The 20,489-nt window shown below is 52.0% G+C and overlaps 1 protein-coding gene and 1 pseudogene across 1 annotated transcript; one reads left to right on the top strand and one right to left on the bottom strand.

Annotated features, from left to right (window-relative positions):
- Positions 1 to 11,177: 11,177 nt before the first annotated feature.
- On the bottom strand, positions 11,178 to 14,163 carry LOC123158600 (large ribosomal RNA subunit accumulation protein YCED homolog 1, chloroplastic-like; annotated as a pseudogene).
- A 2,948-nt stretch (positions 14,164 to 17,111) lies between these two features.
- LOC123158599 (uncharacterized) lies at positions 17,112 to 19,571 on the top strand. Its single transcript, XM_044576512.1, has 5 exons — positions 17,112 to 17,248; positions 17,926 to 18,105; positions 18,195 to 18,503; positions 18,578 to 18,698; positions 18,780 to 19,571. Exons 1-5 carry the CDS (start codon positions 17,112 to 17,114, stop codon positions 19,569 to 19,571), a joined length of 1,539 nt encoding a protein of 512 aa, XP_044432447.1.
- Positions 19,572 to 20,489: the final 918 nt, after the last annotated feature.

Here is a 20,489-nt window from a genome sequence, read left to right as displayed (position 1 = left end):
GAGGTATTTTATGTAGGCACGTGCTATGTGTGCTCACTCAAAAGAAAATCAAGGAGGTTCCTCCACAATACATCCTTGACCAGTGGCAAAAATTGTGAAGAGGAAACATAACTTTATCAGAGATAGGAGTGCAGGAGTCTACGATTCATGGGATGCATGCAATGACCAAGTGCTTTATTACCCAGGCGCCTCCCACGACTCGTTCAATAGTATGGAGAAGGTGAAGTATCATTACAATCAGTATGTGCTTAGGCAGAAGAGAAAAGTTGAAGTAGGCAATGGTGCAAGCCAGAAACCACTCATTGGGTTTAGCGGATTGAGAACTTCATAATTCTCTTTCAGTTCGTCATAATTGTGATATTGCTTTTATCAAGTGGTTGCATGTAGACATGCATTGACCACTTTGTTGTTTACTATGTAGCCCCTTATACTAGCGAACTACTTTGTGCCTTCAAATGAAGCTTGTGTGAACTTTATACAATGTGTACGTGAGTTTGTTGTTAAACTCTGAGACTTCAAGAACTACTTTGTGTATTGTATATCCGTTTCTCCTTGCAGCATACGACGGAGAAGAGGCAGAAGAAAAACTGTCAGCGAACCTTTACCGAGTGCAGCTCTCGGGAATCATACGTTTGTCGAGAGTGGCTCTCGGCAAAGGCCTATGCGTTGGGAGCTGCTGGAGCTAGTCTGTTGGTACTATGCCGAGAGGGGCACTCGGTAAACACACGACGAAACCAGCCGGCCGTGATGTCACTTTATTTTGCCGAGTAGCACGGTTAGGCTCTCGGCAAATACTTTGCCGAGTGTCTGACGGATGGCTCTCGGCAAATTCCTGTTTGCCTGAGAGGTATACGCTGGGTGGCCTTTGCCGAGTGCAACTCTCGGTAAAGGCTTTGCCGGCGGTTATTGGCCCTTTGCCGAGTGTCCGTGGCACCCGGCGTACATTCCGATTCCAGTAGTGTCTGTTTATAGTTTCCAACACTTCATCAGTTAGTTCCTCTCCGAGAATATGCGAGAACCTTTTATAAAAAATTACATGCAACCCGTCTGGTCCTAGAGCTTTCATGTCTCCAATTTGAAAGAGAGCCTTGCGCACATCCTCTGGGGAGAAAGGTGCTACTAGGAACCTGTTCATCTCAGCTGTAATTTTTGGTTTCACAGCGTGTAAGAGATCCTGGTCACAAGCGGGTAGATATCAGGTGATACTATGCTCCCATGATACAAAATTTGAAAAGTCATATTTAGATGTTTCAAAAAATGTACATTTCATTTTTTGATCTGAATTTTTTAGGGGTTATAGACATATGTCTTGTGAACATCCATAATTTTTTTCAGAATTTTTTGAAACATTTAAATGCCACTTTTCAAAACTTGAAGCATAGTAGCATGTGAAGGGTGGTATCATCTGATATTTTCCTGGTCACAAGCATCACCATCAGAATTAAACAAGGTGCCAAAGTAGTCGCAAATAAGTAGGCTGAGGTTATCGTTGCCCTCAACCCACCCGCTATTATTATTCTTTAACTTTCTATTTCATGTTTCTCCTACGCCTAGCCGAAGCAAAATGATTGAAATATTGCGTATTGCGGTCTCCTCGACGCAGCCACCTGACCCTGCCTCATTAAGCCCAAAAAATCTCTTCCTGGTCCAATAAATTCTCAATGAGTATTGACAAGTCTTTTTCTTTGCTCGACTTTGTTCAGTGCACTCCTCCCTCATTACAGACTCTAGTTCCTGTTGGGCCCTGTTGGAAACGAATGTTTTGGCAATGCTTCACGATGTATTGACCGGTGCAAAGCGCATGCATATATGAAGTACAAGGTGGGCCACAACCTCAACTATACAATGACTAGGAGGTGGGCCAGGCTATACAATATACATGCACAAACCATATATTCAACACCCCCCACAGTCGAAGCGTTGCCGGAGACGCAAAGACTGGACCTGAACTCCTCGAAGACAGAAGTAGGCAGTCTTTTCGTCATGACGTCGGCGAACTGATGCGCCGTGGGGACGTGGAGGACCCGGATGCGCCCAAGAGCCACCTGCTCACGAACGAAGTGTATATCGAGCTCAATATGCTTCGTTTGACGATGGTGGACCGGGTTGGCGGAGAGGTGGAAGGCGGAGACATTCTCGCAATAGACGAGTGTGGCCTTGTGAACATTAGAAAACAACTCCTGAAGCAGCTGACGAAGCCAAGAGCATTCAGCAATGACGTTAGCCACTGCTCGATAGTCAGCCTCGGCACTCGAGCGGGAGACGGTGAGCTGTCGCTTGAAGGACCAAGAGATCAGAGACGGCCCAAGGTAAACACAGTACCCCGAGATGGAGCGCCGTGTGTTCGGGCAGCCGGGCCAGTCCGCATCAGAGTAGGCGATGCGGTCGGTGGAGGCGGAGGCCGTCAGCGTAAGTCCCAAGGACTGGGTGCCGCGTATGTATTGGAGGATACGCTTCACCAGAGTCCAGTGAGAGTCGCGCGGAGCATGCATGTGAAAACAAACCTGCTGAATAGCATACTGCAAGTCGGGGCGCGTCAGGGTCAGGTACTGCAAGGCGCCCACAATGGAGCGGTAGAAGGCTGCATCAGATGCAGGCGAACCCTCCAAAGCGGAAACCTTGGCCTTGGTGTCGACGAGCATGGGAGCGGGCTTGCAGTTAAGCATGCCAGTTTGATCGAGAAGCTCATGTGCATAGCGCTGCTGATGCAGGAAGAACCCGTCTGGCCGTCGAACCACCTCATTGCCAAGGAAGTAATGCAGAGGACCCCAAGTCCTTCAGGGCAAACTCATCGCGAAGACGAGCAGTGAGCCGCTGGAGGAGCGCGACAGTGGATGCTGTCAGAATGATGTCATCGACGTACAACAACAAGTAGGTCGTGTCAACTCCGTGATGATACACGAAGAGGGACGCATTGGAGCGAGTCGATGTAAATCCGAGCGTCTACAGGAAGGCGGTGATGCGCTGGTACCAGACCCGAGGTGCCTACTTCAACCCGTAGAGAGAACGGGAGAGCAAGCACACATGATCCGGATGTGTGGCGTCGACGAAGCCAGTGGGCTGCTCACAAAACACCTGCTCAGCCAGGTGGCCGTGCAAGAAGGCGTTGTACATGTCCAACTGATGAACAGGCCAAGCTCGGGACACAGCTAGCTGGAGCACGGCGCGGATCATGCCTGGTTTGACAACCGGGGCAAATGTGTCGGTGAAGTCCACGCCCGCGCATTGCCGAAAACCCCGAACCACCCAGCAAGCTTTATAGCGCTCGAGAGTGCCATCCGGACGAGTCTTGCCGAAAGACCCACTTGCCCGTGATGGTGTTGGCACGGGGCGGCCGAGGGACGAGCTGCCAGGTACAGTTCTGCTGGAGTGCGTCAAACTCTTCTTGCATCACAGCGAGCCACTGAGGATCCCGAAGGGCGGCTTGAGCTGACGATGGGAGAGGAGACGGCTCAGAGACAGAAGCAGCGAGAAGGTACTCATCGCTGGGGTACCGCGTGCTCGGGCGGAGGATGCCAGCCCGAGAGCGAGTCATCGGGTGGGGCAGCGGGTCCGGAGTGGAGACGGGCGACGATGAAGAAGAGCCCGCCTCCTCCGAGGCCGCCGCGGGCGAGGCCGCAGACGAGGCGACGGGCAAGGCCGCCGCGGGCGAAGCGACCGCGGGCGAGGCGGACGCGGACGAGGCCGCAGGCGAGGCGGCAGGCGAGGCCGCCGCAGGTGAGGTCGCGGGCGAGGCCGCCGGCATGGTCGAGGCCGGGGATGCCAGGGGCGTCGCGAGCGCCGAGGAAGGTGCGGCCCCTAGGGCAGCCAACCGGAGAGAAACTCGACCCGTGGCGCGGGGGGTACCCTCAAAGCCGGGAGGCGGCCCAAGAGAAGCACGTGAGCGGTCGTCACCGGGAGCGGGCAAAGCCGCAACATCCGAAGGTACCTGCTGAAACGGAAAAACCATCTCATCAAAGTAAACGTGTCGTGAAGTGATCACCTGATGTGAGATAGGATCATAGCAGCGCTAGCCTTTGGTGTTGGGGGGGGGGGTAGCCGAGAAAGATGCAGGCCACAGACCGAGGTGCGAGCTTGTGAGGAGCAGTGGAAGCGATGCTGTGGTAGCACAGGCAACCAAAAATGCGGAGCTCAGCATAGGAGGGTGGCGTGTCAAACAAGAGGTGATGAGGTGCAAAATTCCCGCGAGTGCGACAAGGATGAATGTTAATGAGTAGTGATGTGTTGGCGAGCGCATCGGGCCAAAAACGTGGTGGCACGTTGGCGTGAAAGAGGAGGGTGCGAACGCAGTCATTAAGAGTGCGAAGCACACGCTCAGCACGACCATTTTGTTGCGAAGTGTACGGGCAAGTGAGACGAAAGATCGTGCCGTGTGTGGCAAGAAGGTTGCGGATCGCAAGGTTATCAAACTCCTTCCCGTTGTCTGTTTGCAACGCAAGAATGGGACGTCCAAACTGCGTGGAGACATAGGAGTAGAAAGCAGTGAGAGTGGCAACAGAGTCTGACTTTTGCCGCAACGGGAAGGTCCACACATAGTGCGAAAATTAACAAGTATGACAAGATAATAAAGATAGCCCGTGTTACTTGCAACAGGAGAGGTCCAAAGATCACTATGAATTAACTCAAACGGGTATGATGCGACATGCGAGGAAGTGCTAAAAGGAAGACGAACATGTTTGTCGAGACGACAAGCATGACAAGTGTCATCGTCGATCTTATTACACGTTAATTAAAAACTCCGAAGAATATGACGAAGAGTGGCGATGTTGGGATGACCGAGACGAGCTGCCAAAGGTCCACTCCGGTGGAAAGCGCCATGGGTGCAGCGACGGAGGAGGTAGATGAGTGGACCGGGTAGAGCTCGTCGGGGCTGCCACATCGGTGGAGCACCATCCGGGTACGGGCATCCTTAACAGAAAAGCCAAACATGTCAAATTCAACGGTAACAGGATTTTCACGTGTAAGAGAACGAACGGAAACAAGATTCATAATGATGTCAGGAGAGACAAGCACATTAGAAAGATATAATGGCATGGAGTTAGAAGGAAAAGCAGCATGGCCGACATGAGTAATAGGCATGGAGGAACCATCACCCACGGTAATGCGAGCAGCGGTGTGAACAGGGTGAGCGGCAAGAAGGTTGCCGGGGTTGGCGGACATGTGAGCCGTGGCTCCGGTGTCCATATACCAGTCGCCACCGCCAGTGTACTGCTGCGGCGCGGGGGCGGTGTGGAGGGCCGCTAGGAGCGCGGGGTCCCAAGGCGCCGGCGGGAGGGCCGGGGCGGACGGCGCCGGCTGAGGCGGTGGCGCCACAAACCCACCGGCCGGAGGCAGCCCATAGGCCGCAGAGGGGCCGTAGAGCGGCACGGGCTGGTACGCCTGAGGAGCCGCGTACAGAGCCTGATGAGGGGCCGGGCGGGCGCCAAAGGAGCCGGGAACGGGGGCGCGCGGTATAGGCATGGAATACGCGTGCACATCCCCCGTCCAGGGGTTCTGGCCGGCCTGCCAGGGCGCCGGCGGGAGCTGTTGCTGTGGCTGGCGCGGCGCCCCGCCGTGGGCAGCCGGCTGCTGCTGCTGCTCCTTGCGGCCACCTCGGCCGCAACGCCCGCCCCGGCGTTGCTGCTGCTCGGCGGGGGGCGGTGGGGGGGCCTGCGGCGGCACCGGGTAGGGGAACCCGGGCGGTAGCGGCGCCTGGAAGGGGCCCGAGGCGGGTCGCGACGGAGGAGCCGGGGCGGTGGGCGGCGCACCGCCACGGGTACAGGCGGTGAGAGCCGTGTGGGTGGCCCGGGTGCACGACATCCGCATCCTCCGCTCCTCCAGGTTCAGGTACGCGACGATCTTGGGGAAGGTCGGGTTGGTGATGAGAGGGATGTTGGAGGCGGCGTTCCCGAAGTCTTCGTTCAGGCCGGTGATGAGCGTGCTGAGAAGAAACTCATCAGAGACCTTCTCGCCAAGGTCACGGAGCTCGTCAACAAGCTTCTTGAGGCACATGCAATAATCGTCAACAGACGATTCGAGCTGCTGGCACCCAAAAAACTCGCCGTGCAAGAAAACCTTGCGTTGGAGCGTGTTGTCGGTGAAGAGGCCATTGAGCTTAGTCCAAACGGTGTGAGCGTCATTGTCGGCGGAGACCACCGTGTGGAAGAGGTCCTTCGAGATGGTGGTCTAGAACCAACGGATAAGAGTGGCGTCGATGGACGTCCACTCCTCATCGTCCTCCATGAAGCGGGAGTCCACGGAGCCATCGATGTGATCCCGGAGATTGTACTCACGGAACACGAGGGAGAAGTACGTCTTCCAGGCATAGTAAGTGGAGATGAGGTGATCGAGGACAACGGGAACCCAGCGAGGATGTTGAGATCGTAGATGACGAAGGGATCGAGACCTTCAAACGGGTTGGTGCGGCGGCTGTGGGTGGTACCGGTGGAACCGGGGGAGGCCATGGCTGAGAGGGGGGGTGCGGCGGCGCGTGGTGAGACGGCGCGGCAAGGGAGATGGCGGCGCGGCTTGTGGCGGCGCTGCGGTGTGCGGACGGAAGCGCGGGCGGCGGCGCGGCGGCGGCGGCACAAGGTGGCGGCGGCGGCGGCGGCAAGGGTTAGGGTTAGGATCGCAGGTATGATACCATGTTGGAAATAAATGTTTTGGCATTGCTTCACGATGTATTGATCGGTGCAAAGCGCACGTATATATGAAGTACAAGGTAGGCCATAACCTCAACTATACAATGACTAGGAGGCCAGGCTATACAGTATACATGCGCAAATCATATATTTAACAGGCCCTTCTAAGGCGATTATGAGGCCCCTTAGGAACTCTCCGATCCCACTCATGGAGATCTCGGTGAACAGCGTCCACCTTATCTTTGATCGTCGGGCATAGGCCTCTGTGGACGGCTTTCTGCCAGGCAGTTTTGACGATCCCCTTGACAGTTTTCTCCTCTAGCCAACTGCCAATGTGCTTCGAACCTGCGTTCGTCCTTTCGCTTACTCTCCGCCACGCCTCAAAGATTCTTTGTATATAGAAGGATTGGTCGGTGGTCAGACTTTCCCATCTGCAAGTTGCACGGTCCTGCTAGGGGATGCATGGTCATCCACACTGCATTTGTTACTGCTCGGTCTAGTATCTCCTTGAGGCCGACCACGTAAATTTGTCTCCAACATATCCCAGGTCTTCCAAAGAGCAATCCAACAAGGCATCTTGGAATGCCTGGAGTCGTGAGTGAGGGCGAGGCGCACCCCCTTCCGTCTCTGATGAAAACAGATTTTCATTAAAGTCTCCCAATATTACCCACGGCGGCCTAGACTGATCATGCTGATCGCGTATGTAGCGATATGTGCGCTCCTTACAGTCCCAGTTTGGATCCCGTAGATTCCAGTCATTGTCCAAACATCACCTTTTGTTTCATGACCCAAAACATCAATCCCATCGAGTGTGGTAGTCTGGGAGTAGATCCTAAGCTCCTTCTTCCAGACTAAGAGCAAACCACACCTCGCCTTTTGTAAGTTCGACTGGGGACAACAACAACAAGCTCTAGTGATTCGTGCAACACATCTCTTAATTTTGCTTCTTACAATGCAGCAAGTCTTGGTCCCATGCGCTTCACGTCTAGACCCATCCCGAGCTAAGCGAGACCTCATTGTACCATGCAGATCGTTGGCATCCGGGTAGTCGACCGGGAAGATGGTCTCGAGTCGCCGCCAGGAACACCACGGATCACAATCACAACTTTCTCTTCAACCACACCGGGGATAACTGCCAGGTCCTCACCCAAGAGGCAAGCACCGTGAATCATCTCTTGATGTCTGTTGTTTTATATTAAAATAATTCCATCGTCCTTAATATCCATCAGTTTGGACATTTGGATGGACCTACTCAACTGGCGGCTGGAGTATGAATTAATTCTATATATTTACATATTTATTACTTTCATTGCAGGATCCCTATCTGCTGCTGACAGGCCCGTCGCGCACGATCGTGATAATCGACCCGATCATGATCGAGTTCTAGCTGAAAGCGAAGAGCAAGACGGACTGCGAAGAGGACGAGCTGCTGGCCTTGGGATATTCAACTACTCCCAGACCTACCTCGCCACATCCGTGATCCGCTCGGGCATCCTCTGCAACCGGTGCACGATCGAGATCGCCTAAGCGCTGCTGACCCCCTCGATCGAGACGACCATCGTCGGTGTCCGAGTAATCAATGGGGTGTGGCTGGAGGGTCTTCGGGGCCGCGTCGTCGCCGGGGTCACCACCGTGAGGGAAGGAGAGTTGCTCCTGCTCGACTCCTGGGACGGGAAGATGCCGATCAGCCCTTCGACCGGCGCTATCGGCCTCTCAAGGCACGTTGTGTTAGTGGACCTCAAGGGGGAGGGGAAGCTGGTGGTCTCCGTGGTGGCCTCCTCTCAGACTGGTGGAAAAGAAGACGATGATGATGGTGGTGCTACTGTCGTTGCGCGAGGCGAGGCCGTCTTCGCGCCGAAGAGGGACGACATGAGCAATGCCACCTATGATCTTGGTTTCTGCAAGGTGGGGGTCACTGTTGCCTGGTCCCTTGTTTCGAGCTTGGTTGGCCGGAGGGTCTTCAGGGTCGCGTCGTCGCCAGGGTCACCACTGTGAGGGAAGGAGAGTTGCTGCTGTTCAACTCCCGGGATGGGAAGATGCAGATCAGCCCTTCGACCGACGCTATCGACCTCTCAAGGCGCGTCGTGTTAGTGGACCTCAAGGGGGAGGGGAATCTGGTGGTCTCCGTGGTGGCCTCCTCCCACACTGGTGGAAATGATGACGATGATGATGGTGGTGCTGCTGTCGTTGCGCGAGCGAGGCCGTCTTCGCGCCGAAGAGGGACGACATGAGCAATGCCACCTATGATCTTGGTTTCTGCAAGGTGGAGGTCACTGTTGCCTGGTCCCTTGTTTCGAGCTTGGTTGGCCGGAGGGTCTCCGGGGCCGCGTCGTCGCCAGGGTCACCACCGTGAGGGAAGGAGAGTTGCTGTTGTTCGACTCCCGGGATGGGAAGATGCCGATCAGTCCTTCGACCGACGCTATCGACCTCTCAAGGCGCGTCGTGTCAGTGGACCTCAAGGGGGAGGGGAAGCTGGTGGTCTCCGTGGTGGCCTCCTCTCACACTGGTGGAAAAGATGACGATGATGCTGGTGGTGTTGCTGTCATTGCGCGAGCGAGGCCGTCTTCACGCCGAAGAGGGACGTCATGAGCAATGCACCTTTGATCTTGGTTTCTGCAAGGTGGAGGTCACTGTTGCCTGGTCCCTTGTTTCGAGCTTGGTTGGCCGGAGGGTCTCCGGGGCCGCGTCCTCGCCGGGGCGGGCACCGTGAGGGAAGGAGAGTTGCTGCTGCTCGACTCCTGGGACGGGAAGATGCCGATCAGCCCTTTGACCGGCGCTATCGACCTCTCAAGGTGCGTCGTGTCAGTGGACCTCAAGGGGGAGGGGAAGCTGGTGGTCTCCGTGGTGGCCTCCTCTCACACTGGTGGAAAAGAAGACGATGATGATGGTGGTGTTGCTGTCGTTGCGCGAGGCAAGGCCGTCTTCGCGTCGAAGAGGGACGGCATGAGCAATGCCACCTATGATCTTGGTTTCTGCGAGGTGGAGGTCACTGTTGCATGGTCCCTTGTTTCTTGCTTGGTTGGCCGGAGGGTCTCCGGGGCCGCGTCATCGGCCGGGTCACCACCGTGAGGGAAGGAGAGTTGCTGCTGCTCGACTCCCAGGACGGGAAGATGCCGATCAGCCCTTCGACCGGCGCTATCGACCTCTCAAGGCGCGTCGTGTCAGTGGACCTCAAGGGGGAGGGGAAGCTGGTGGTCTCCGTGGTGGCCTCCTCTCACACTGGTGGAAAAGAAGAGGATGATGATGGTGGTGCTGCTGTCGTTGCGCGAGGCGAGGCCGTCTTCGCGCCGAAGAGGGACGGCATGAGCAATGCTACATATGATCTTGGTTTCTGCAAGGTGGAGGTCACTGTTGCTTGGTCCCTTGCTTCGAGCTTGGTTGGCCGGAGGGTCTCCGGGGCCGCGTCGTCGCCGGGGTCACCACCGTGAGGGAAGGAGAGTTGCTGCTGCTCGACTCCCGGGACGGGAAGATGCCGATCAGCCCTTCGACCGGCGCTATCGACCTCTCAAGGCGCGTCGTGTCCGTGGACCTCAAGGGGGAGAGGAAGCTGGTGGTCTCTGTGGTGGCCTCCTCTCACACTGGTGGAAAAGAAGACGATGATGATGGTGGTGCTGCTGTCGTTGCGCGAGGCGAGGCCGTCTTCGCGCCGAGGGACGGCATGAGCAATGCCACCTATGATCTTGGTTTTCGCAAGGTGGAGGTCACTGTTGCCTGGTCCCTTGTTTCGAGCTTGGTTGAATGAGCGGCGAGCTGCCGCGAAACTCGTAGAGGAAAAGCCATGAATGGATGTTCTTTGTTTCTTGTGGTGCTCCACCCAAGCAATCATGGGAATGGAGAGGTTTTTCTCTCTGTGTTTAGCCTTGTTTCAGAGCTGCTCTTGTCTGCTTAGTTTCTTCGGTTCTACTTTTCTGAAGTGTTTCTCTGTATAGCCATGCTATTTATTTTTACTTATCTTTGCTCACTTGTAAGTTAACCTGTGTTGGCCTACTTTGGGCTGTTACCTGTTGGTACAAGAAGTAAACCCTGAAAGATGCAAGTGTTCCAGCCCCCCCCCCCCCCCCCCCCCCCCCGACAAAGCACACGTGTCATGCAAATTCACCCACATATCATTTCAGGTTTTGCGGTACAACATAATATCCTAGCATTGCATTGCAGGTTTTCTACTTTCAGACAGTAAGATGAGGCAATACAAATGATAATCATGAACTTCTGAGGAACTGCCAAAGAGATTTGCACTGTCGGTGCAGTGAAGCATGAGACGCGACTCAAATATCGCAGGTCTAGTTCCCCTCTACAGTGGCGGCTCCATGAATTTGCAACCGGGTATTCATGTGTATTCATTTTGCCAAAATCATTGTTGTTTTTCAAAAATTATCACTGTTTTGTAAAAATCATGGGTATTCACATGAAGACCCAAGAATACCCCTAGCGCCGCCCCTGCCCCTCTATCGGCACCATCAAGTATTTGCAGTTTCACCGGGCTGCATATCTTGCTCATGGCAGTCTAAAGACTATCACACATGTTACAAGATACCTACATATGCACTGTCTGCCTCATCATAATCTTCTCTGCATAGGCTTCAGCAGGTCTTTGAGGGTACCCGGACGACTGGCGTCCTTGGCCTGTGGCTCCTCCGTGCTGCAGCTGCAGCTGCTCGTGTTGAGGTTTACGCCGCAGACGAGGCACAGGCCCTTGCAGGTGCTGCTGCAGAAGACGTCCAGCGTTATCTCCAGGTGGATGATGTCCCGAAGATTCTTCGAGATGTCGATCTCCTTCTCCCCGGCCGGGAAATGCAGGCGGTCATCCCAGTCTATATCTTCATTGTTCTTCATTGTTCTCGTCCTCGCTGCCAGTTATCGAAGGGAATTTAGTTCTGTCTTCTTCATATATGGTGCCGAGGTCGACTACGTCGGGTTCCTCCACCAGGTCTTCTGTCAGCAGGAGAGAGAAATTCGCGAATACGCCTTCGGCAGCTGGCTCAGCACACCTGCATAAGGAAGCATAATAATTAATAATGGGTTTCAGAACCAACAACAACACTGCTAAGTTGTACCCTCAAATCAGCCAAGTTGAAATTCAGGCCATAAATGGAACGCTACTTTTATCAAGAGAAAAACTACGTTGCGGTTCTTTCAAAAAGAGTCAACAACGCCAGAATATAGTATCTCCCCTTAACAGCCAACAATGGATCTAATGACCAAAAACAGCCTTGCTAATAGAACAAAGTATGATGTAGCTACATCAGTTGCGGTATGAGATACTTATTCAACAAACCTTTCTTGCAATTACTAGAACCAAAGTATCTCCATGTTTCACAATTACTAGAGCCTTTCTTTCAATTATCATCTCTGGCAAATGCATCAGTACATGCCGCCATGTCAGCTCCAACTGAAAGATCAGTACATATGATGCCTTTGAGCTAATAAAAAAGGAAACAATACTCTACTAGAAACAGAGCAACTTTTCATGCTTGGAGAAATATAGCACATATTATATCCATGATGCTGAGGTTCAAGGAGCAATGAAGGAAGACCATGCGATATGATGCGAGTTTGCCCATATAGTGAGATTGCACAAACTGCCCTGCCAGAGTCATAGCATGCCAGATTAAACTTTGTCGAGCTAGCTAGTTGTAAAATGTGGCAGTTTGAAACTCTGTAGGATGTTTGTAGATGGGTAGGCGACATGGTTTCAGAAGCGCGAAGGCCGGGCAGATTAAGCACTCGCGCCGGGGCGCGGCAGTAACAACGGGGCGGTGCTAGCGATTTGGGCGGCGGATAATTAGTCATTGCAAGCAGTTAGCACGCAACTAGTGGTAGGATTCAGAATGGCAGTGTCAAGGCTTTCTTTCACTTGGCTCTGAAATTTCTGTCCATGATGCATTGCAGACAGACATACAGCAACAGCAGATAAGATGAGACGAGAAGCAGCGGCAGGAGGAGGTGGGTGCTCACCGGTAGCAGCCGAGGGTGATGACGGTGCGCAGGATGCCGTCGAGCCGGAGCCGGCCGCGGCGCCAGGCGACGTCGACGGAGACGAGCACGGGCGTCGTCGCCGCGTCCCCAGCGCCGCGCCGCGGCTTGGAGGGGGGCATGATGCCCATGGCGGCGGTGCGCGCGCGGGAATGCGGGGACGAGAGGTCGGCCAGGCCGAGACGCTCCAGGGTGGTGGCATACTCGACGTGCTGCGCCGCCGCGTCGCGCTGGTACACCACGGCCCCCTCCCACGGCGACGGCCCCTCTTCCCCGTCCCCCTCCGCCTCCCCGTCGGCGAACCCCTCGAAGTCCTCCAGGTCGAGGCCGCGGCGGTGGCCTCTTGCTCTATGTCGACTCGAGGGTGAGGAAGCCGTCGTCTTCCCCGCCGTCGTCCTCGCGGTCGACGGCGTGGCGGCGGCCACGGGTCCACAGTCCGGGCGAGGATGTGAGGGGACGGAGGTGGAGCGGGGTGGCCGCCGTGGCCGGCGTGGCGCGGCGGGGGAGGAGGAGGGGCGGGCAGTGGCAGCGCACGGCGGCGGCGAGCGCTAATCAAGGTTTTGGTTACCGAATGAGGCAATTTTACCGAGGGGGACGGGTAAATGTGGTTACCACGGTTACCGACAAATATCGAGAAATACCGAGAATATTTCGAGCGAATTTTATAGTTGAATTTTGAATTCAAATAAGTGAATGTACGAATATTCGAACCAGAGACCTCTCAAAACAGGAACTAGGTTGCTACGAACATGCCAGAACCAACTCTAATGGCATTAATTATATCCTACGTACTTTACTGTAAATCGAGTGTTTAAATTCAAAAATTTCAAAAAACTGGTATTTTTTGCTCGGTATGGCGATTTATCGAGGGGAACGGAAATACGCGGTAACCATGGGAAATCTTGAAATTTCGACTGGTAACCAAAACCTTGGCGCTAATACACCATCTTTCTCGTCTTCTTTCTCCCTTTCTCTAAGAGAAAATTGACTATTTGCTACTTTCAATACGGAGCTTCGCACAAATGCCACTGTCAAGATTGACTTCGTAAAAATGCCACCCAGCTCATGTGTACTTTGATTAACATGCCATTCCACCCCTTTTACAGATTTCCCTTTTTCTTTTCCCATTTACCGGCACCGGAAAAGACTAAACTGCCCCTGATGTTATCTACACGTACTTGGCATCTAATTAGCGCATTTGAAAGACGAGAGCGTGCAGCCCGCCGAGAATAACGTGCTTGCCGTATCCACGTCTTCGTCAACCTCTGGACGCCAACCCCATCTCCTCGACGCCGCGTGACATTGATCTTCTCGCCGCCGCCGATTTCGTCCACCCTGCGTGCCGCCGATCTCCTCGGCGACGCTTTCATTGTGTCTGTGATTGTATTTTGTGGAAGGTAAACGTACACTCTCCTCTGACTGCAATTCCTTTTTCCTATCTTCACATACACTGTGATTAGATACACAAGCAGGTATACATACACTGTGATTAGATACATGTAATTGACAAATTGCAATGCAAGATTCAAGTAAAGGATTAGAGCAAACGTCGCTTACAGGTTGCTTGCATCCCGTCTTCACAACATGTACACGCAGCCATCTCCTCCAGCCGGTGCTACAATCACGCCACTGGAGCTGTTGTTCAACGCTGCCCTCGTATGTCTTGGCTCTCGGGACAAGCTACGCCAACGCGCGAAGGGGAGGGCCAGCACCGGCAGCGAGCTGTGGTGGCTCGCGCAGGCACCTGCCAGGCTGCACCGGCACGTGCAGACGTGCACGAGCACCGGCGGCGGGCTGCAGTGTCTCGCGCAAGCATCGGCAAGGCGAGGGTGGGCTGCGCCGGCGTGGTAGGCGTGGGCGAGTACCTGCGGCGATCTGCGGATGCGCACACAGGCGTGTTCAAGGCAAGCTGCGGTGGCGCGCGCAGGTGTGGACGAGCAACGGCTGCGACCTGTGGTTGCTCGGGCCAAGCAGACACGACGAGCTAGCCCACAAACGCATCGGATAAGGTTGAAATGTCCAAGGGCACTTTGGTCCATTCAAGTGCCAGAAAATGGAAAAGAAAAAGAAAAGCAATGGGAAACAAAAAATGGCATGTTAATCAAAGTACACATGAGCTGGGTGGCATTTTTACGAAGTCAATCTTAACAGTGGCATTTGTGCGAAGCCCCATATTGAAAGTGGCAAATAGTCAATTTTCTCTTTCTCTAAGGAGAGATGCTACACTTACGGACATTTTGTACGGACTTTTTGTTACAGACTGATGTGTAGCTTTACGGTTGGAGATTAAGGGGAAGGGGGGCCACCGATGGAGGGATCAGTGTAGTCGTCTTACGTGAAAATAATCCGTAGAAAGTACCAACTCCAACCGGCCGACTCATTTCATCCGTGCGCGTTGGGTTGCGGCGGGCACAAAAGTTGGCCCAACATGGCGACCCAAGCGGACGCACATCCGTTTTTCGTCCGTCCCGTGATGCATTTCAGGCTCAAATTTGGACCGCATTTGCGCCGGCGCCGATATGGGACGGATGCGCGCGACGCTCGCCCTTCTCCTTCCCCTGGCCTGCCAGTCGGTGGCATAGCGCCACCATTTCCCCCACTTTCCCAAAAAACACCACGCCCGCGCGCGCCATGGACGACGACGCGCCCACCCTCGGTGCTGCCACCAGCCTCGCCTCCACCGGACCCGTCTCCGGCAAAGGAGGCAAGGCCCGTGCCCCCCGCAAGGCGGCGGCGCGGCCAAGAAGAAGCCTCCACTGAAGGACGAGCAGCACGCCGTCTAGTCGACGAAGAGGAAGGGCCGCCGGCACGCGCAGGAAACCAAGATCGACGCCGCGGCCACGTTCACCCACGTCGCTGCCGTAGAGCAAGAGGCCACCACCGCGAAGACCATCCAACTCGTCCGCGAGGCCAGGAGGCAGGCCCTGCTCATGCTAGGGTTAAACCCTAGCCAGCACGGGCTCGTCGCTACCGCAGTGGCCACGGCCAGTACCGGCTCGTCGCCCCTTCGTCCCCCACTTTCGGACTTGCCACGTATGTTGACCATGCCGCAGGTGCACAACTACTACCCCCACCATGCTGCAGCCTCCCATTTGTCCAAATCTTCAGGTTCCAGTTCGCCGGAGGTGGGCATGGTCGTGCCTACCACGTCGGCGCCCATGGCCATCGATCTCAACGCGACACCTATGGGTGGTGGATCGTCCTCCCGGGGGACGCGGGAACCCCATCGCGAGCTCCTAGCCGACGCCATGGAGAATGCCCGCAATTTGTTCAACACAATGCCAGCTACGGAGGACGAGGCCAAGCGCTTATCAATGGAGAGCCTCATCTACGAAGGCAGTGGTGGTGGCATTCCCTTTGATCACGATGAGACGCAAAGCCAAGATGGCCGGGGCCCCTTCATGACAGGCCACGAGGGCATGGCCAGCACGTACGACGAAGACAATGGAGGCACGGCTGACCCCTTCATGGAGGGACAAATCGGCATGGGATCTTTCCCGCTAGAGCACGAGTTCCCGGAAGACTATGGCCTAGACGAAGAGGATGATGAAGTGGACATTGATGGGGAGCCATTGTTTTTCGAGGCCGAGGTCGTCACCCAAGCCAATGCAAAGAAGAAGCGGAAGAGCAAGCGGACCAAAGCATACACAAAGGATGAGGACACTCCTTTGTGAATGTTGGAGAGACATTGGACAAGACCCGAAGATCAGCGCCGAGCAAAAGGCTTCGGCCTTTTGGCTAAGAGTGCATCGCGAGTTCCACGAATGCAAGAAGTTCAAGCCATACCAATTTGAGAGCAAGCATCAGTGGGCTTCACTCGGCAAGCGTTGGAGGCTGATACAACAAAAGTGCAACAAGTTTTGTGCCACTCTTGAGAGCATGGAGGCCCATCTTGTGAGTGGCATCAGCATGAAAGACATGGTATGCCTCATATGCTTGCTCATTTAGCTTGCTCATTTGATTGTCCATTAGCTCATGCACTTGCTCATTTTGTTTGTCCATTTGCTCATATACTTGACATGCGTGCTCCACATGCTTGCTCATGTGCTTTGTCATATGCTTGCATGCTTGCTCGTATGCTTGCCGACATGCTTGCTTGTATGCTTGCCGACAAGCTTGCTCATATGCTTGCTTTATCCATGTTGTTGTTTCTTCGTTTGTAGGTCTCAGGGCCGTACCCAAGGAAATGGAGGCCCGGTGCGAAATCAAAAATTAGGCCCTCAACATAGCAAATGGCAATCAGAAAAATAAAGCTTGTATCTGCACTCTGATTTTCACAAGAAACTTTGATCCTTTTGGTAAAAATTTATCAAGACCACATTTTCAAGGTTGAATTTTGTTTTTTTTCTTTTTCTTAGGTTTTTCATAAACTGACTCAAGATTTGTAATTATAGAACTAGAATACTTTCAGAAATAAAAAAATAGGATGCAAATATCATGCATTAAAACTTAATATAGAAACAAAAACTGATGAAACAACCTTTGATTTATTTGGAAGGAACACCATTCGTCGGCAACATGGCTAGGGTCTTCCGGTTCCTCGTCTTGGTTAATCGGCAACCTAGCGCTTGTGGCATACCTCCAACTCCGATCAATGCACCCAGGTCGCAGGACCAGAAGCAAGCAACAATGGAACTGAATGAAGCAGCGAAGATGTGTGAGAAGATGAGAGAAATGAGAAACCGGATAAATAGATGGACAGAGGGTAGAACAATACCAATTCATTGAATAAGGAGATTAGTTTTGGGGGAAATGCGAAGGAATTGATCCACTGGAATGGAATAGAATCGAGACCTTTGGTGGTGTGATTGGATCATGGGGAGAGAAAGGGATTTGAGCTAGAAGAGAAAGAGAATGGAGAGAGAAGAGGAGGAGACGTGCGTGAGATGGGGCCCCCGCCTTGGAGTTATTTCGTTCCAGGTTCCAACGTGTATTTGCTGATGCGTTGATTACCCACACCTATTCATCAATGCTCTAGAAAATTTGGGGCCCTGTCAATTTGGGGGCCCTGTGCACACTACTAGAATCTGCAAATAGCCCTAGGGCTGAAGTGCTTCCCTAGAGCTAAATTGGACACCCTAGGGACATAAAGGTTCCCTAGGGTACACACTGAAAACCCAAGGGACCGTATTGTTTCCTTAGGGTCTGATTGCGCACCCAAGGGATACCCCATGCGTGGGACCATGCTGAAGCCATGCTGGCGTCTTTCCCTAGGGATCAGCTTATTAACTCTGGGGAAAGATCTATACCTAGGGTGAAGAAACAAAACTCAAGGGACTGATAAGGATGAGGATGTGTGGAATGTGTTGGCTGAATTAAGCTTCTTCTACAGATCACTTTGTGGGAAAGATGTAGATCCTGATAAGATGCTTCAGTGGGAAGAGAACATTGCAGTTTTATTATGCAAGCTTGAGAAGATTTTCCCACCTGGATTTTTCAATTCAATGGAGCATCTAATGGTGCACCTCCCATATGAAGCAAGAGTTGGAGGACCTGTACAATATCGGTGGATGTATAGATATGAGAGGTGCATGCTTTAAGATACAATTGTTACTATCCATCTGTTTTTATTATGTTGATCTAATAATCATGTTAATGCAGGTTCATCAAGAAACTTATGAGGAAAGTCACTAATAAGGCACGTGTTGAAGGATCAATTGTGGAGGCCTATCTTCTGGAAGAAATTTCCCACTTCACATCGCTGTATCTACCTAATCTCATCGCAAACTCACAAAACCGGCCAACCCGTTATGCTCAAGAGGTTCAGCCTTCTACAAGTACCCTTGGAATGTTTCAACTCCAGGGATGGAAAAGTGGTAGGGGTGTGCCCAGACTTTTAACAACAGAGGAGTACAAGCAAGCCATGATTTATGTGTTAACAAACCTACCAGAAATGGATGAATATGTACAGTAAGTGTGCTTTGCTTTAGTTACATATCACAACTTAGATCATTGTGTGTGCTTATGCATTAAAAAATTTGTAGGAAGTTTGAAGATGAGCAGTGGAGGCGTCCTCAACCACCAACTCCAAAGCAATTGGAAAACTTGAGGCTTAATGGAGTTGGTCATGGAAAGCCAAACTTGCTGGATTGGTTCGAAGAATATGTAATTTCTCACACTTTTATTTATCTGCTTCATAATAATTTCCTACTGATGGCTTAGAAACTTTTTTACTGTTTATTGTAGTGCATCAAACATACTAGTGTACCTGATGAGTTGCGGAGATTATCAAGAGGATGCCTCTTTAAAGTGAAGTCCTATGATATTTATGAAGTAAATGGGTACAGATTTCGCTCAGAGAGTTATGAAAAGAAGAAGAGAAGGCTAAGCACTGTCAACTCTGGTGTGCTCACTGTTGGTGAAGAGCTAGAGTACTACGGCATTATAAAAGACATAATAGAGCTGAAGTTTGATGGAAACGGGGATTTTAGCCTTGTATTATTTGAATGCCGCTGGTTCCACCCGATTGATGGAGTTCGAAGACGAGATGACATAGGATTGGTGGAAGTTAAACATGAGTCAACCAATCCAGCAAATGAGCCATTTGTGCTTGCTAGCCAAGTAACACAAGTTTATTATCTTCCATATGCATGCAAGTCAGATCCAAATTTAAATAAGTGGTGGATTGCATACAAGGTCAGGCCACCAGGAAGCTTGCCCATTCCCTCGTTGGATGACTACAATGCTGAAGAAACACCTTCAAATGTTGATGACGTCTACCAAGAGGATGCTTTGGATGGTGTTTCCAAGATATCCATTAATATTGGAGATGGCCTGGATAACCTTACCATCAACGAGAATGATGAAATTGTTAACCCAAAAGATCTAGAAGCGATAAAGAAGCGACAAAGTGAAATAACCCCAAAGGCTAAACTGCCTATTTCAGCACCATTTGAGGAGGAAGAAACTGACTCTGATGCAGAATCAGAAGATGGAGAGGACTTGCAATTACCACATGAAGACATTGATGATTTCTAGTAGTTTCCTTGTTGTTTGAGATGACATTTTCCTCCATGTATTTTAAATCTGGACATTGATGATTTCTGGTTGTTTCCTTTTGTGTTGAACTTAAAATTCTATCTCTCATGGTTATATTTGTCTCTAGTTGTTTCTCTTTGTGTTGCACATTTTTCTGCTACTATACTTATGCCAATTCATAAATGCCTAATTTTAGTTATGTTTTCTTTGGACCTTACTAATGCATTTCTATTTAGTTGATGAGTGGCTTCCACCTCCAAAATTCTTAAGAGGTTCTGCAGAACTTCCACCGCCTATTGGAAATGAGTCTGAACGTCCATTGATTAGACCTTACGGTGACACGTGAGTTATCATTTAATCCATGCATTAAAGATTGCCACACCTTGAGGTGTTTTATATGTACAACATGACATACATTGGGGTGTGTTTAACTTATATCTACTTTCGTGTCCTAGGCACTGGTTAGAATTACCTACACTAAGAAACAATGTGAGAAAGCCAAATGGTGTGTCAATCCTTCTAAAGACGCATCATCCTGGTTTGGTTGAGCAAAAAGGAAAACTTGTGTTTGCATCAACTTGGGAACACTATAGGCTAAAGCCCAGTGTTGGGGGTCGTCCAAAAGCTGAGGAAATCGAGCAAGAATTTTGGGTAACAGATCTGGGTCCTTTTTGAAGTGTACTGCTGTAGTAAATATAAGTAACAGTTGATTTCTTTTAGAAGTGTACTACTGTAGTAAATATAAGTAACAATTGATTTTTTGTGATTTATATTGCAGATGAGGTTTAGGCATGAGGCTGAGTATGAAGCAAGTGCAAGGCTCCATATTGGCAGATGTTGCAACCAACTCTTGGGTAGTGTTCTGTACTATGCTCGCATGCAGGCCGTAAGGGACCATTATTACAAACTTGAGAATCG

Source organism: Triticum aestivum, chromosome 7B (assembly GCF_018294505.1).
Source record: "Triticum aestivum cultivar Chinese Spring chromosome 7B, IWGSC CS RefSeq v2.1, whole genome shotgun sequence".
Taxonomy (NCBI): domain Eukaryota; kingdom Viridiplantae; phylum Streptophyta; class Magnoliopsida; order Poales; family Poaceae; genus Triticum; species Triticum aestivum.
This window is presented reverse-complemented; position numbering and strand designations above follow the sequence as displayed.

Excerpts from the sequence above, each read along its gene's own strand:
- LOC123158599 (XM_044576512.1), top strand. The coding sequence starts at position 17,112 with ATGGCTAGGGTCTTCCGGTTCCTCGTCTTGGTTAATCGGCAACCTAGC. Across the intron at positions 17,249-17,925 it reads CTGAATGAAGCAGCGAAGAT|ATCACTTTGTGGGAAAGATG; the intron begins GTGTGAGAAGAT and ends CTTCTTCTACAG. Across the intron at positions 18,699-18,779 it reads TGGATTGGTTCGAAGAATAT|TGCATCAAACATACTAGTGT; the intron begins GTAATTTCTCAC and ends TGTTTATTGTAG.